The sequence below is a fragment of the Choloepus didactylus genome, chromosome 17 (assembly GCF_015220235.1).
Source record: "Choloepus didactylus isolate mChoDid1 chromosome 17, mChoDid1.pri, whole genome shotgun sequence".
Taxonomy (NCBI): Eukaryota; Metazoa; Chordata; class Mammalia; order Pilosa; family Megalonychidae; genus Choloepus; species Choloepus didactylus.
Window position 1 is genome coordinate 16,836,162 of NC_051323.1, and position 17,812 is coordinate 16,853,973.

Consider the following 17,812-nt stretch of genomic DNA (forward strand, 5'->3'; position numbering starts at 1 on the left):
GGAGAGTAGGAGGAAAAGGTTAGCAGGATGACAGGGGACAGGATCATAGAGGGCCTTATAATCATTTATAAGATTTTATCTTTTACCATGAGAATGAGAAGCAGTTGGAGGATTTTGAGTAGAGAAGTGACACAATGTGCCTTAACATTTTAACAGAATCACTCTGGGTACTGTATTTATGAAAGAACTATAGGGACACCATTTAGGAGGCTTTTGCAGTGATCCAGGCAAAAGATGATAGTGGCTTGGACTAAGGTGTTAAAATGCAAGTGATGGAAAGTGGTTGAAGTCTCTATATAATTTTGAAGGTAGTACTAACAGGATTTGCTAATGGATTGATTGTGAGACAGGAGAGAAAGGGAGGAGTCAAGAATAACTCCGTGGTTTTTGGCCTGAGCAGCTGGAAGGGCAGAGTTGTCATTTCCTCAAATGGAAAAGGCTCTGAGAGGAGCAGGTTTAGGGTGGGAAGGTGCATCAGGAGCTCAGTTTTGAACATGTTAAGTTTGAGATGACTGTTATCCAAATGGAGATGCCAAGTAGGCTGTTGAGTATATGAACCTGAAGAGGAGGCCCAGGCTGAAGATAAAAATTTAGTGTTTCTTAGCATATAGCTAGCATTTAAAGTCGTAAGACTGGTTTAAATAATAAAGGAGGGGTAGTAGATGGAAAAGGAAAGGTAAGTGACCTGAGTCCTGGGCTACTCTAGCCCAGAACATGGCAAGCAGCCAGCAAAGGAGACCAGAGAGGTAGGTCTGGAATCAGAGGAGGGTGGTATCCTCAAAGCCAAGTGAAGAAAGTGTTTCTAGGAAGAATGAATGGTCAGTTGTTGCAATTGTTGCTGAAAGATCAAGTCAAATGAGGCCTAGAATCAACCATTGGATTTTGCATGAGAAGGTCTTCTGTGGCTTGATAAAGACAGATTGGGTAGTTGCATGGTGGGAGATAAGGCCTAATGGAAGGGAATTCAAGAGCTAATGGGAGGAGAGAAATTGGAGAGAGCAAGTTTAGAGAGTTTTGTTGAGAAATTTTGCAGGAGAAGGAAAGAGAGAAATGGTGCAGTAGCTGGAGGGGGAAGTAGAGTCAAGAAAGGGATTTAAAAAAAAAATACAAGAAATAATCATTTGTTTGTAGGCTGATGAGAAAGATCCAGTAGAAGTAAAAATGAAAATGCTGAAGTGTGAGTACTGGAGCAGGGTCTTTGAGTTAGTCAAAGGGGTGTGTATCTCATACATAATAAAGGGGCTACTTGTTCCTGGTTTTGAGTTCAGGGTATGGTCAGGCTACTCCATTAGACCTGACCTCTCTCTCAGGCTGCGGAATGGAAACAGACTGAAGCATCTCACATAGTAGAACACTGAGGGAGAGGGAAGAAGTGTAGGCGAGGGCTACGAGGTGCCAATGCCACTAGCTGTGTCGGTGATTTCCCCAGCAGTGGAGGAAAGGATTATTGGAAGAAGTGTGATCAAGGAACTGAGATCTCAGAGTACTGGAACCTGGATTTTTAAATTATAAGAATTTCTCTAGGAATAGTGTTAGAAATCAGCAGCAGAGAACCAGGAGCTGCTGTCCTCAAAGAATGGAGGAGAGCAGCCTGGGGAGTGAAGACTGCTTCAGTAAGGTGGGAGAGTGTGTCACACTCAGACAGTGTGAGCTGGAAAACTCAGTTATTGTAGGAAGGAAGCAAATGAGCCATAAGGTAGATACCTCGCTCACCTGCAGGTATGGAGAATGTAGAACAGCAAATAACCATTTCTGGAGAAGCCTGCAAGGAAGCAGTGCCATCAGGGAGAGGCAGCTTCCATTGGGGTGAAACCAGAATGGGAATGTAGCATCAGAGGCTGAAAAATGGGGAGGTTTACTGATGATTGACCCTTCGGTTGCAGAGGGCTCAGTGGAAAGGTTTCAGGTGATGGTGATGTTCTAAGCCTAAGGTTCTGGGAGTCATGAGCTTCTCACAGTCACTGACATGAACTTGCTTAAAGAGCATGAGGAGACTAACCCTTATGGTCCCAGGGCAGATGATGTTGAGGAGTGGGGGGTTGGGGTGGGAGATGTTGCCAGAACCATATAGAATTCTGGATGCTCATTTGACTCCTCTGCTGGTGGAGTCATGGAAGTCTGCAGGGGTCAGCCAGTTGTATTCCCTCTTAACCTTTAATGATAAGAGACAATTACATTTTCCTTAGGTAGGTAGATAGAGATCAGTATAGAACCATGTATAGATAGATACAAATGGTTATTATCTGGTAAGTCTTGATGGCCAGCTGTAATGTGTTATCCTGCTTTCCACCTGTTAGTGTCTTTAGAAATAGTTTACCATTTGAGGGAACAGAGGAAAGCATGAGCTTTATTTACAGTTTTGCAGTCTTGAAGAAGGACACTTAGCAATTTTGACAATGCCCAATGAGGAAAACAACCAATAATTCTTTTTTTTTTTTTTTTTTTTTTTGTGTAAGCAATGGAAATGTCAGCATGAGCACTTTCTATCAATGGTGGCTGCTGCTGGATCCTGAAATTAGTCATTGTTATATATATGTGACAGGCAAAAACAGTCTAGTAAATAAATTGTGCACTGCTGAAATATTTGTTTCAGACTTTGTAGAATTCATTTGGGATCCCTTGTCGACCTCGCAGACAACAAGTTTAATAACACATTGCAGAATGATTCTTGAAGAACATTCCACTTGTGAAAATGAAGTTAGTAAAGTCAAACAGGTAATAATTTCTAGAGTTACAAGTTTGATTTATTTATAAATGATTTTTATTACAAATCTTTGTGTATAGAAGATGCAGAAGAAGTACTTAGAAAACTAGTTAGGGAAAAATAGATTTACTTCTGATTAAAAGGAGCTAAGATTGACCAGTTTTCCCTCTTTATTATAGTAAGATCAAAAGAATAAGCTGTGATATTTCTGAACACTGTAACAGCAATGGTAATCTTTATTAATTAATTAAAGTATGCATATACATGTAATAAGACCCAGATTATTACTTTTATTCTTATTGGAATAAATAAATGTTCAGTGGTCTGATTGACGCTCTCATGGCCTAGCAGCTTTTAGGCTTGTGAGTATACATTGTCGGCCCTATAGAGATGAACAGACATAAATGCATTAGGGCAAATTTCATTCCTTCTAAAAGGAAATAAACAAACAAAAAACTGATATGTTACCTTTGTTCTTTTGCAAAAGTCCAGGGGTATTTTGGCCTTGCATTAACAATGATTTCAAAATGAGTTTATCATCCATTATTTAAACTAGTTATTTGTAACCTGCCAAAGTTAAGAGCATTAATCTCTTTCAGGTTTCAAAGTTCAGTAGGGTAGATTTTCATCTTACAGTAATCTAGAATTGAGTTTAGGGAAATAAGATATAGTGAGAAACTTTTTACAGTGACCTTGCTTAGGGTCTGCTGAATCTTATTCTCAATGTAATATTGTGTTATTACCATTTTGTTTGTTAATGAGAATGTTGTATACTTATGCAGTTAAATAAGTAAGCCAATTTTGTGTTGAGCTTTTTGGAGTGCACCCAGAGCACAATGACCAAGGTGGCTGAAAAGCAAGGAGGCATGTCATACTCTCATTGCAAATATTATTAAACTTTAGCACATGTAATGAGGCCTTGAGGGAGGAAACTAGAAGGAAAAGTGAGAGGGAAAAGAGGGATATGGCATAATACTGTCTGGAATGTAATCTTACAGGAAATAAGAGAGGTACATGAGCTGTAATCTAAAACAGGAAGTGAGAAGTGGGAGAAATAAAAGTGGGGAAGACAAGAAGCACTTATTTTTTAATCCCTGTTATGTACTAGGCACTCTGTTAGATCTTGTGCCTATGTCTTCTCACTTAATCCCAATAGCCCTATATAAATTGGATGGTAGCCTCATCTTACAGATGAAGAAACTGAATTTCAAAACCTGTTAACATAACGCTGTGCTAGGATTTAAACCTTGTTTGATGTGCTTCTAAAGCCGGTGTTCATCTCACTGACTGCCTTGCCTTCTCATGAGCAGCACAAATAAAGTGTGAAGGGAGAAACCTCAGAAGGGAGGCAGGGAAAAGTTATTTTCAGCAGTGAGTTTGGGAAAGATTGTATGTTAGAGACGGCATTTGAGCTGGGACTTGAAGGATAGGATTTGAATATGAGGCAATTGATGGGGACAGGTATTCTTCACTTACCTCCTACAGTATAAAAACACAGGTAAGATATATGGAAACCATTGCAGCAATTACAGATATTTAACCTAAAGAAAACAAGATGTGCTGGGAGATAGTGTTGATATTCAAAGGAGTAGATTTATTCGGTGTTGTTACAGAACAAAGGACCAGTAGGTAAGAGCCATTAGAGTACAGATATATAGGATTATATATTTGCTGTCTTTATAGGATAATACAATTACAACCTAAATTTAAAATTTTTACCATTTATAAAATACTTCACATTTCATATTTGCTCTTCACAACCTTGTGAAATGTATTGATTTTAATTGTGTTTTACAGAAGAGCCACTTGTAGAAGAAGACTTGCCTAGAAAGTGGCAGGCCAGGCACTTTGTAATCACTGAAGCCTTTCAGTGCTGTTATGCATTCACTCATGAAGTTTTTATATGGGGTGTAGAAAAAGAGTTCTTTGCATAATTAGGAGGGTAGACTACATCAGGGATTCTCAGTCTCTGCACTATTGACGTTTTTGACCCAATGACACTTTGACAGTGGGACTGTCCTGTGCATTGTATGATAAGTTTAGCAGTATCCCTGACCTCGACCTACTAGATGCCAGAAGCATCCCCCAGTTTTGACAAGGACAGAAGGAGTAAACTAGGACCAAGGAATGAAATAAGACATAATGAAATCTCATACTGAAAACTTATCCAAAGTTATGGATGGCCTCAGAAGATAGTGATTCCCTGTCATGTAATGTTCCAGGCATAATAGAGATGTAAAAATGCACCTATGCGTTAGGTGGGTGTTCAGATAGATCGATCGTTTTCAAACTTCTTTTATTAAGAGAATCTTTTCCAAATAAAATCTTACAGAACCCGAGACCAAGACACAAACACACACATGAAATCAAAGCTGTTCCTACTCAAGCATTTGCCGTCATTCCTGAGCACCCTTGTACCAACACAAGTCACCCCAAGAGTAGCTCCATGGATATACAAAGCATTATAGAAACCACTGGCTAGAGCTTATAAATGCCTTTACAAAATGGTTTTAACTTGTACACAGACAGGTTATCTGTGTGTGCGAGTCTGATTGTGTAGTTCAGAATGCTTGTAAAACTTTAGTGTTTGGAAAAAAAATTTTTTAATCACCAAATAACATATTTTAATGCTTGGAAAAATTTAATGAACTCAGAGTTGTTTTAAAATATGTGAGTTTAGGTTTTCTTTTGTTTTGTTTTTAAACAAGTTAATCTGGAAATAATTTCAAACTTAAAGTTCATGAGTAAGAATGGTATACACTTAATGCCCTTTTACTCAGATTCAGCTATCATTAATATAGTTTCCCATTTGCTTTAGCATTTATAAACTCATACATATTTTTCTCCTGAAAAGTTTGAAAGTAAGTTGCATATTTCCTAGGAATAGAGATATTCTGTTAACTATGGTTATATTATACCATATATTATATGTGGTATATATTATATACCATATTATAACCATATATAACCATATAATATATATAACCATATATATTATATAAATATATATATATAATATAACCATATATAACCATATTATAACCATATAATGTATGGTTATATTATCCACAACATTCTGTATTCCCCTCTTGTTAGTTCACTCAGTAATGTCCTTTCTAGCAATTTTTAGTGAACTAATTTTAAGAAACAAAAATGTAACAAATATGGAAGTATTTGTCAAGTTTGGTGTTCAAAATAATTTAAATGAAAAAAATTAAGACATAACTGTCTTTTCTAGCGTGAACACCTAGCTCAATAATTTACATAAGCACAGATACTGCTTTGTAGACATATTATCTAGAAAATGATTCTTCTTTTAACAGAATTCAGAATGTTTAGGAAATGAAGTAAATTTGAGTTTTGTTTTTATTGTTAATTGAATATTGATATATGACAGCTTGAAGAATATATTAAAGATAAGTAAGTGGAAAGAGAAATGGGACTTCAGTTAGATGTTCTTTTTTTGAAAAATATATTTGGTTGAATTCTACATTTATTAGTAATTTGATTAGTATAGGATATATGACAGCTTTATTTGTTCTACATACATCATCATTGACTATTGAAAAATAACTTTTACTCTAGCATGTAGTATGCTATTTTCACTTTTAAATAGGGATTCTTTTTTAAGAATAAGAATAATATCTCATTATAGAAAATTTTTTGATTAATGTAAAACAAATTTTTAACTCCCATTATTACCTCTTTATCCTAGTAAAAGACTGATACCACTGTAGGATCTTTTCATTCAGCCTTTTTCAAAGTTATAATCCTAATGAACATGTAAGTTTGTATCCTGCATCTTCCACTTAACACTATCTCAGTAAATATTTGCATATGTTACTACCGTGTTCATAAACTTCAGCCAGATAATATTTTCATGCAGTGGATGGATATAACATTATGTCCTTGAACTTCTCAATTATTGAATTTTTGGTTGTTTCCAATTTTTGATATACAAACAGTAAAACAAATTTGCCAAAGTTATTTTATTGGGTCAGAGGACATAGACAAACCAACAAAGTATATGAACAAACTATATAGCTGGAGTATGTGAAAGACTTCTACAAACCAATAAGAAAAGCAGAATCTAATACAAAATAAAAATACAAAAGTAGGTAAGCAACTTAATTAGGCATTAGCAAAAGGGCATGTCCAAATGGCAAATAAGAATATGAGAATATGCTCAACATCACATTACTGAACAGGGAAATGAAAATGAAAACAAAATGACATTTGACAGTATACCCACCAGAATTGCAAACATTAAAAAAAAAAAAAAAGTTTTGGAAAGGATGTAGGGAAACAGGATTTCTCACACGCTACTGGTGGGAGTATAAATGGGATCCCACTACTTTAGAAAAAGTTTCTCATTTTCTACAAAAGCAGACATAGGGACACATCATGTGTCCCAGCAATTCCATTTCTGTGTATACTCCCACTAGAAATGTAGGTCCATGTGGACTACAAAGACATGTATCCAGGAACTTTGACAGCAACATTATTTGCAATAGCTCCCAAACTTACCATCTACATGTCCCATCAGTAGTATTCATGCAACAAAGTACGATACGGTAATGAAAATAAAGAACCTACAGCCATATGCAGCAAAATGGACGAACAAAGTTCTCTTGTACCCAGTGGGTAGTTATTTTGATAACTGATTCTGTTAGCATGTATACATTTGCACTACTGGTAAATTATTCTTTTTGGTAAACCTGTTTCCACCTATGACTATCACTGATACTATTCAAATTTCTAAATACTAGGATTTACTTAAATCCATTGTTTCAAGAATAAAGAAGGCAGTAGAAGATGATGTGTTTATTCCACTGTATCCAAAGAGGTAAAAACTGTTAATTTTTAGATTGTTTGGAATAGTAGATCATGTAATATAGATTTAAGATTGTAGTGCCAGAGAAATTATAGTGAGCATTTTCAAAACAAACATACCTGTACTCTATTAAAATGCAGACTGAGGTTCCAAAAAATATTTCTTAGACATCTACATGAACACTCACATGTACATTTTTATGGTACCCTAGGAACATTAGAGGTGTCGTAGAGTGGTTAGGAGCACAGATTCTGAAGCCCAGACCTACCAATTCCTAGATATTTGATCTTGTGTCAGTAAAATGGGGATAAAATCAGTGACTACCTCACAGGATGTTATGAGGATGAAGACAGTACTTGGAACCCAACGGTGTCTGGCACAGAGGAAGCACAGTATAGGGCCTAGCATGTCACCAAAGGTCCAGAAACGACATCTGTGAATTCTGTATTCACTTCAAATTAGGAAACAAGTAGTATTTAATACATGTTCTTACAGTTGCTAAGAATACATCGATTTATAGTGTAATGGCTTATGAACTGTAGTCATCCAGAGAGTATGCACAAGATGGAAGAGCTTCACAGAGGGGAATAAAAGGAACCGCTATGCTTTCTGCATAGGTTAGATGATAGATTTAACATTTTGAATCTTGAGGAGATGTCTGCATATAAAAATTCTGTCCTGGTAAGATTTGTTTTGTAATTTTTTAGATAAGTCATATATCCTTATAGTTCAAGAATGTGTGTTTATTTTTATTCATTTATATTTAAAATGAAAAGTCTTATCCCTCCTTCCCTCACTTCCCTTATTCCCTCACTCACCCAGTTTCTACCCTTCCTCGTCTATACACAGACATGCACAGTGATTAATAGTCACTTATTAATTTTTATTTTTCCAGAATTTCTTCATGCAGATACAGTACTAATATATGTTATAATCTTATTTGTCCCTTCTTTCTACAGAAAAGGAAGTAACTTATAAACATTATAGCTACTGTTTTGTACCTTACTTTTTACATTTTTATATCTTTGAGATCTTTTTATGGCATTATAGAGGTGGTTTCCTCATTCTTTTTTAAGCCACGTAATATTCTGTCCTCTAGATGTACTGTATCTGCTGGGCATGTCAGTGGTTTCTATTATCAACAATGATGTGAATAATCTTATACATATATTCTGTATGTGTGTATGTCTACAGGAGGCATACCTATAAATAGGACTGGTAGGTATATACAGGCGTTTGTAATTTTGATAGAAATCATCAGAACACCTTCATTTATGTTCCATTAAGGCTTAATTTGGTTTCTAAAAAAAAAAAATCTCAGTTTTTTAGATCCTGATTCTAAAAGATTATCATCTGCATTTTTCTCCTTTTTCTTTCCCTTGTTTCAAAGTAGTGTCATAGAAGACAAAACATCACCACATTCAAAGTTCCAAGAGAGACAGTTCTGGTCAGGTCTAAAGGTAAACAGAAAACTGCAAAAAATTAAATTATGGATTTTTTTTTTTAAACCCAGCTTACTGTAAAGCACAGATCAGCAAGCATTTTTTTTTTTTTTTTTTTTTGTAAAAGGCCAAATAGCAAATATTTTAGGCTTTTAAACCATATGGTCTCTGTCACAACTACTCAACTCTGTCACTGTGGCACTGTAGCACATAATTGAATGAGAGGGCATGTTCCAATAAAACTGTATTTATGGACACTGAAATTTGAATGTCTCATAATTTTCACATGCTATAAAATACTCTTCTGTTGATTTTTTCCCACCATTTAAAAATGTCCGAGCCATTCTTAGATCACAGGCTCTACCAAAATAGGCAGCAATCTGAATTTAACCCATAGACAGTTGTTCGCCAACCCCTGGTCTAAAAGAGAAAGGGCAAAGTCATTAGCTAAGTCAGTGGCACTAAAGATGGTAAGGGGAAATCAGGATGAAAAGATGTTTAGGATGAATTATTCATTGAAAGGACATGATCACTAATTAATTGCACGAGTGTAGGGTGATCGTCAGATTTCTGACTTTGGTGACCTGGTAGCTGATCAGATGGCATTCTTTGGGACATTACAGGGTATAGGGGAAGAAGAGAAAGTTTGGGGGGGATTTTAGATCTGTTTTGTACGTAGTTAGTGGAAGATATCTATGTGAAACATATATGGATATAGAGGTCTAGGAGGCAATAATTGGATACATAAGTCTGAATTTCAGGGGACAAATCTGAGCTGGAGATTTGGGAGTCAACCACATTTAGGCAGTATCTGGAGCCCTGGTCATGAATGACAGCCTCTGAGATTAGATGAAGCATGGGAAGAGGGCTAAGATAGAACCTTAGGAAACATAATCATGAGATTTGGGCGGAGAAAGTGGAATCTTCAAAGGAGCGTTAGAATGAATTGTGGGCTTTAGAATAATCACAAGAGAGTAGCATCAGGGAAACTAAGAGAAGGACTTTCAAGAATGAAGAGAATAGTACTAAATGCCACTGAAGAGAATTTAGAGAAAGACTGAAAATGTGGACTTGGTTTGCCAGTTAGAAAGTTAGCAATTCAGTGGATGAATTGTCATCTGCCATGTTGTTGAGTCAGGGAAAGGCTTTCCAGGAAGAGAGAGCAACATGAACAATGACATGAAGTATGAAAAGTGTTGCATGCTAGTAAAACTCTGGGTAGTTGAGCAATTCAAGTAATAAATATAGTACCAGGAAGAAAGTGGAAAAAACCATAAAATTCACTGAAAGTTCTGGATTTAGAGAACACAAAGGCAACCACTATTTATTTTAGACTTATTATGGGCACTTTAAGTTATTCCCAAATTCACAGGTTATTATTAATCTTATTTTTTATATCAAAGAAATGAAGCTCTCAGCATTGATTAGCTTCTCAAGGTCACCTCTTGGTAACAGTGGCAGCAGCTTTGACTGCAGCTTTGTATGAATCCTGGGGTCCTGGGGTCTTTTACCCGATGGTCCCCGGCACTGGGAGAGGTTGGACTGGGGAGGAAGATTATCGATCTGAAAAGACTCCAGTGAAGTTATTTGAGTCAGATTTGGAGCAGTTATCTTAGAAGATGAAAATAGGATTAGTAATTAACACAGAGGTCAGAAAAGATCAGGAATTTATTCAGAAATGTTTTGTATCAATGCTAAAATTGACAGTTCATCAAGGTTAATTATAGTGAGAGTTTTAAAATGTTTGACCAACGCTTATGTTTCTTGAAACTATTACAGTTTCTCTGTGGAAAAAAAGATGCATATTCACTTGATGTTTTATCTTAGCTCTTCAGCAATATTCTTCTTTGGAATGAGCTTCTCCCAGATGAGGCCTTACGAGAGCTAGCACTGGAGAATTTGCTAAATCGCTACCTTATTATAGCTCTTCTTAATGCCCTACCTGGGCCAGAAGTTGTTAAAAAGTGCAATCAGGTAAGTTATGCAGAAACTGATTCTAATTTTGCTGTTTTTAAAAATCAGTTATTAAGTCTGTTTGAAAACAAAATAGTTAAAATTGTGCTGGCATAAGAATATACATCAATTAAACCAACTAGTTACCCCAAAGCACCCCTCTGTACATAAGAAGTTGTTTACTGGTGTAAAATATCACCAGTAGAGAAAGGAAAAAATTACTTAGTGCTAGGACAACTGTTTACAAAAAGTATATTAGATCCTTCCCTGTCACCGTATACCATTATAAGTTTCAGGTAAAATAACAAATTAAATGTAAAAAATGAAACTTTAAATGACTGTATCTGAGGCTGAGGAGCCCTTTCTAAACTTAAAAACAAAAGAATAAATGAGAGAAAAAATAATTTGACAAAAGATAAAACTTCAGTGGATCATAAACATGAACCAAAAAGATATAGAGATGAATTGATCATTGTTGAAACTGGAGGATGGGTAGATGGAGCTCACTGTACTATTCTTTCTACTCTTGTATATGTTTGAAATTTTTTATATTTAAAACAGAGTTGAGGAACTGAGAAATAAAATTATAACACATATCAAGGGTCAGTGTTCACATTATATAAAAAGCGTTTACAGATCAGTAAAGAATTGAAAAACTCAAATTAACAATGGCAAGAAGACATCATTTAGGCAATTCACAAAAAAAAAGATATGTAAAAATAACTTGGAAACATGTGAAAAGGGTTAACAGTACTAATAATCAGATAAATGCAAATTAGATAGTAAAGATATTTACTTGTTCTGTTGGCCAAGAAGTTTTTTTGTTATTTTTATTTATGATTCCCAGTGTTGTCAAAAGTACAGGGAAACAACAGCCCCACATCTTTCCAGGGGCACCATTCACACAGAATGTGCGGTGCTGCAGTTCTAGAAAACAGTCTCCTGCACTTGGTGGAAGGAGGAATCAGCTTTTCTGGAGAACATTTTGGCATAATTTATAGGAAACCTTTAAAAAGTTCATACCCTTTGGCTTATCAATTTTACTCCTAGGAATTTATCCTAAGTTAAAAGAGATGCAGATATAGATTTAAATACAAAGAGCGTTACACCATTATTTATTCAATTTTTTTTTTTTTAATTTATTGAGGTTTGTTTTATGTCCCAGCCTATGGTCTATTCTGGAGACAGATCTGTGATCACTAGAGAAGAATGTGTGTCCTGGTGATTTGGGATGTAATGTTCTATATTTGTCTGTTAAATTTCTCTATATCTCTCTCTCCTTTCTTTGTTTCTCTGTCAGTAGGGCTCCTTTTAGTATCTGAAGTCAGGAAGGTCTTTTATTAGCAAAATCTCTCAACATTTGTTTGTGAAAAATTTAAGCTCTCCCTCAAATTTGAAGGAGAGTTTTTCTGGATAAAGCATTCTTGGTTGGAAATTTTTCTCTCTCAGAATTTTAAATATGTCATGCCACTGCCTTCTCGCCTCCATGGTGGCTGCTGAGTGGTCACTACTTAGTCTTACATTGTTTATTTTGTATGTGGTGAATTGGTTTTCTCTTGCTGCTTTCAGAAGTTGCTCCTTCTCTTCAGTATTTGACAGTCTGATCAGAATATGTCTTGGAGTGGGTTTATTGGATTTCTTCTGTTTGGAGTTTGCTGGGCATTTATGCTTTGTGCATTTATATTTTGTGGAAGGTTTGGGAAGTTTTCCCCAACAATTTCTTTGAATACTCTTTCTAGACCTTTACCCTTCTCTTCCCCTTCTGGGACACCAATGAGTCTTAAATTTGGACATTTTAATTTTATCTATCGTATCCCTGAGATTCAATTTTTTTTATTTTTTTCCCCATTCTTTCTTTTTTCTTTCATTTTCTGTTCTGTGGTCCTCGAGGATGCTGAGTTGTTGTTCAGCTTCCTCTAATCTTGTATTATGAGTATCCAGAGTCTTTTTCATTTGGCCAACAGTTTCTTTTATTTCCGTAAGATCATCTTTTTTTTTATTTACTCTTGCAATTTCTTCTTTATGTTCTTCAATGGTCTTTTTTATGTCCTTTATATCCTATGCCATGCTCTTCTTCATGTCCTTTATATCCTGTGCCATGCTCTCATTGTTTGTCTGTAGTTCTTTGATTAATTGCATCAAGTACTGTGTGTCTTCTGATCTTTTGATTTGGGTGTTTGGGTTTGGGTTCTCCATATCGTCAGGTTTTATCATATACTTTAAGATTTTCTGTTGTTTTTGGCCTCTTGGCATTTGCTTTACTTGATAGGGTTCTTTCAGGATATAAAAAATACCGATCTCTAATTTTTCAGATCTACAGCTAGGTGGCGTACACTTTTTCTAACTAGCCAGCAGATGGCATCCGCGAGTCACCTATTCCCCTTAAGTCAGTTCTCCCCAACTTTGTCTTTGTGGTGTGTGGGGATCTGATTCTTGTGGGCTTCAATTGGTGCACTAAGTTTGGGTGTGGTGTTGGTGCTGTCTGCCCTGAATGTGGGGTGTGTGTCTGGGTGGTTAGGGAGGCAGGGCAGCTTTAATAATCAAACCTCCCAGGTGTTCCTGGAGATTTAAGGCTGTTGCAAGAGTCTAAGCCTTCATTTCAGTCTTGCCACAGATTGTCTCTGCCACTGACCCACAAGTCCTTGGTATTGGCGTAGGGTCCCTGGGATTTCCGAGCAGGCCCCCCTTCTCAGCTGTGCTCTTCCAGGACCTCTGCTGAGGGAAGGTTGTGCCACGTCACAAGTGTGCACCGGCCCTCCAGGGAAGCCCTGGGCTGCCGGGCCATGCAGGGGCGTTCCCAGCCTGCTTTAAAGATGGTTGAATGGGGCGTGTTAATTTCCCCCTTTTCAAACAGCTCCACCTTCCCAGCTCTGGGACAATTAGCTGTAGGTGCACTAAAGGCCACTGTCCATGGCCGATATTGTGGCGTGTGCACGGTGCTGCAGGAAGTACTCCCTGGAAGTACTGGGACCCTTGGCCGGGCTCTGGGCTATAGCTCTGACCCCAGGCAGGAGCATCTCCAGCCCGCCAGGGAGATGGCTGCAAGGGGCGTGGTTCCTTTCTCCTTTTGGCTCCCCTCTGCCCCCCGGCCCCAGGACAATCAGCAGCAGGCTATCCTCCACGCCAGACACCGAGACGATGGCCCAGCCCACTCCTGCCATGCTTCACTGCACAGTTCTCACCGTCGTAACCACAGCCGCTCCTGTTTTTTGTTGTGTTTTTTTTTTTTATAAAAGAACTAGTCTGTCTCCAAGCGCCAACCCATGGTTTCCCCACACCAAAGTGCAGCCGTGGGACTTTCAGCCGGCTCACTCACTTGTTTCAGAATGCAGACTCCCAGTTTCACCAAATGCACGGTCCCTGTAGATTTGGCAGACCTTGTCTGGCTGGTGCATAGCTGGAACTGGTGTTCTGGGTCACTTTCTGGCTTTTATTTAGTATTTTTCACGGAGGTGTTTTCTTGCCCTGTCTCACCTAGCCACCATCGTAGGTTCACTCCCATTATTTATAATAGAAAAAGATACTTGGAAAACATGTAAATGTCCAAAAATCATTATGGTCCATCCATAAGATAAAAGTCATGGTGAAGAATTTTTAAAAACATGCAAGACTATTCAGTTGATAATATAAAATTTTTAAAATTAAAATACAAAAGTAGGTATCAGTCCCTTGCCAATCATGATTTTTCTGGCTGTAGTTTTTATATCATGTAGTTTTAAACATCATATACTAAAGTTAAATCATCAAGCATGTTATGTATTTAAGGTTCAGTTTAGTCCCCTTTGACCATGTGGGTCTACCACGAAGATGGAGAAAGGAAAAAATATATTTACACACCCCACTCTGCACAATATGGCTAGAAGACCAGACCAAGAAAATGTGGCCTTAAGTCCCAAGGTGCTTGTGATATAAAACAAAGGAAAGCAAGTACAAATGACTCAATTTCAAACCAGTAATGGATGGTTTTAAAACTTGAAAAAAAGAGAGACACAATTTCCCTAATGAAACTTGCCAGACTTCTAGGCGATCACAGTGTATCAGCATTTTTTCTGAACAGTTGAAAAAGGAGATACAAAATAGGATAAATCTTCTTCATTATAGTTTTAATTCTGACCGATCACTTAATTTTAGAAAGAAAGCATTGCAGAACTTCTTAAGTGTATTTTATAATATATATTTGGTGCATTTTAATTTTTTTTCCACAACTTTCTGTTTTCTATAAAATACTGAGTGTACAAACTACAGAATAACCTGTTTGTTCAAGAATTTCCATGAACAGTACAATCGCAGGTTTTTCCTTCTTTTCTCTCTCCCTTCTTTTTTTCCCCTTCCACTGTGTTTTTATTAATTTTTTTTTTTACTTCATTTTTCCTTAACATTTTTCTGTTATTGCCAGAAATTTCCCCCAAATCATCTTTTACCTTTAGGATAAGATTAAATTAGATAAACTGGGTTTTTTTCTCAAAATGAAAAATCAAATGCACATGAATTGATTAAATATGCTGCCAGGAACATATAAAGCAGTGTATTAAATTGGTAAAAGATAAAAAACATTTTTTCACTATGTGTGTCTTAGAATCATTTACTGGACTCCTTAATGCCAATTTCATAGGTAGGTCATTCAATTTCTCATTGTGAAATAATATTGAATGTAGTTTTGTGTTTAGGCATTTTGGTTTTTAGTTCTAAATTATGTCTGTACTGATTTAATGGCTCAGGAATATGAATATAGAAAGAAGGACAACTAGAGTATTCATAAAGAGTAAAATGATATTTTAAAAAAGTCTTTAGCCTCTAACAAAGGAAGTAGGGAAAATTCTCAAAATTTCTTCAACCACAAATGGGAACAATAGTATTTCACTTGCATAATCATGATGTGTTGGCAAAAGTCCTTAGATGATAACTGTCATTATTGTAAACCAGCTGTGTGTTTTGATTTACAGGTAGCAGCATGTCTACCAGAAAAATGGTTTGAAAATCCTGCCATGAATACATCTGTTCCCCAACTAGAAAACTTCATCCAGTTTTTATTACAGTCTGTACATAAATTATCTAAAAGTGAATTCAGGTAAGGCATGTATTATTTTCACTTTCATAAGCATAGTTCAAGGATTCTATTATGTTCTCAGCAATTTTTAGGAAGACTGGTACTTTTACTATGCTTCTAAAAATCTGTTGAGACTGTAATACTGAAGAGTTAGAAGATATTTTCATATGTAACTTTTGGAATAGCTATCCATTTTATACTCAGACCTCATGTATTAGTTGACATTTTTAAATGTAAAGCTTTTAAAGCACTTCCAGAACTATAGCACAGGTGTATTTAGAATTAAAACTGTATATCAGGAACCTCTTATGAGCATTTTTTTAAAGTCTCCACATTTGCTAAGTATAGCTCTGCCGTCTGGTGTTCTACCCATGTCTGCCCTGGACATCGCATTCACCGCGCCAGATGTTTCGGGGCTTAAATACGGTGACGTTCTGGTAACCCACCTCCCCAGGGGGAAAGAACAAGCTCAGATTTGCATCATTTGCCTTTGTCCCTGGCGTCAGTCCTCAGTCCCTGGCTCACTCCATCGTGGCCTATGCAAGCGGGTTCTCACACAGTACTGCTTAAATTCCTGTGCTATTCCACTTTTTACAGTCACTTGCTTTGATACTTGCCAAAATACACCCATTAATAGTCAGATAGTATTTGAGCTTTATAATTAGGCTGAGAATGGAGCATCTCTGTATTTTATGCTATTTTAGATACTGGTTTAAGGTAAAGCACTTGTTTTAGATTAACCACTGATGATTAGGTTCTAAGTTCACCACTGTGCCTCGTACATTTCATTTTTAAGGGGAGAAATGCTTTTTTGTTTTGTTTTTCAGGAATGAAGTCAAAGATATAATTCTTATTCTGGTGAAAATAAAAGCTTTGAATCAAGCAGAATCCTTCGTAGAGAAATATCACCTAGACCATCTTAAATCAGTAATTAAAGAAGTTTAAGTAAATTGTTATAAGAAAGTACAAAAATGAGATTTTAATATGGTCATACTCAGTTGCTGGCTTGAAAACAAGCTGGTGCAGTAGTCTCTTCTTCATTTCCAGTAATGGAGGAGAGGATTGGCAAGAAAGCAGGACTCCATCCTTCCATTCCCGGCTTCCACATTCTACCAGCCTATACCTGAAAGGTTCCTCCTCCTGATTCTGAGGTGTTTGAGGAAATTAAGCGCACAGGAGCAGTAAGAGTTCAATTATTTCCATTTGATTATTTTGAGTTCTTTTCCAAGTAAAGAAGGGAGTTGGAGAAACCTTGCTTGTATCTGTTTGGCTAAAACATCATTTAGTTTTCTTCATTTATGTCTATTTTCAAATAAGTTTTTAAAAAATGGAAATTTATAATGAGATTCTTACATGAAATTAATTATTTGTTAATAATACAAATGATTAAAGCATTTTAAGGCTTTTGATAAACTGATTGTCAACTTGCCCTTCAGAAATATATACCAATTTATTGTATTAACACACATATAAGAATGTCAATGAATGCCCATCAGCAATAAGTATTACCATTTTTTTAAAGTTCATTGCAAATTTGATAGGTGAAAAAAATCTTATTTAATTGCTGTTTTGTTTTGGCTGTTAGAGAGTGAACACTTTTTTATTAGCCATTTGTAATTCTTTTTGCAATGCTGTATCTCTACCATTTCCTCATGGATTTGTAAGACATTTATATTTTAAAGGTACTGATCTTTTGCTTGTCCTGTATTGTAAAGTTTTCCTCATTTGCCATTTTTCTTTTAAATTTTGTGTATGACATTTTTGTTGTATTAAAATCATTACTTGTTATGTAGTTACTATTCTTTCTCATTATGGTTTTTGTCATGGTGGTA

The 17,812-nt window shown here is 36.3% G+C and overlaps 1 protein-coding gene across 2 annotated transcripts in view; it reads left to right on the forward strand.

Moving 5' to 3' along the window:
• LOC119512632 (GC-rich sequence DNA-binding factor 2-like) overlaps nt 1-17,533 on the forward strand; it is a 935,299-nt gene extending 917,766 nt beyond the window's left edge. Inside the window, exons 16-21 of one of the 2 annotated variants that reach the window (XM_037807420.1) lie at nt 2,594-2,715; nt 7,474-7,550; nt 8,932-8,998; nt 10,808-10,954; nt 15,877-16,001; nt 16,808-17,533. In XM_037807420.1, coding sequence (XP_037663348.1) covers nt 2,594-2,715; nt 7,474-7,550; nt 8,932-8,998; nt 10,808-10,954; nt 15,877-16,001; nt 16,808-16,925 — 656 coding nt within the window. In that variant the 3' untranslated portion in view covers nt 16,926-17,533. Of the gene's footprint in view, nt 1-2,593; nt 2,716-7,473; nt 7,551-8,928; nt 8,999-10,807; nt 10,955-15,876; nt 16,002-16,807 lie in introns of both variants that reach the window. The other variant, XM_037807421.1, reaches the window with a different exon arrangement.
• Nucleotides 17,534-17,812: the final 279 nt, after the last annotated feature.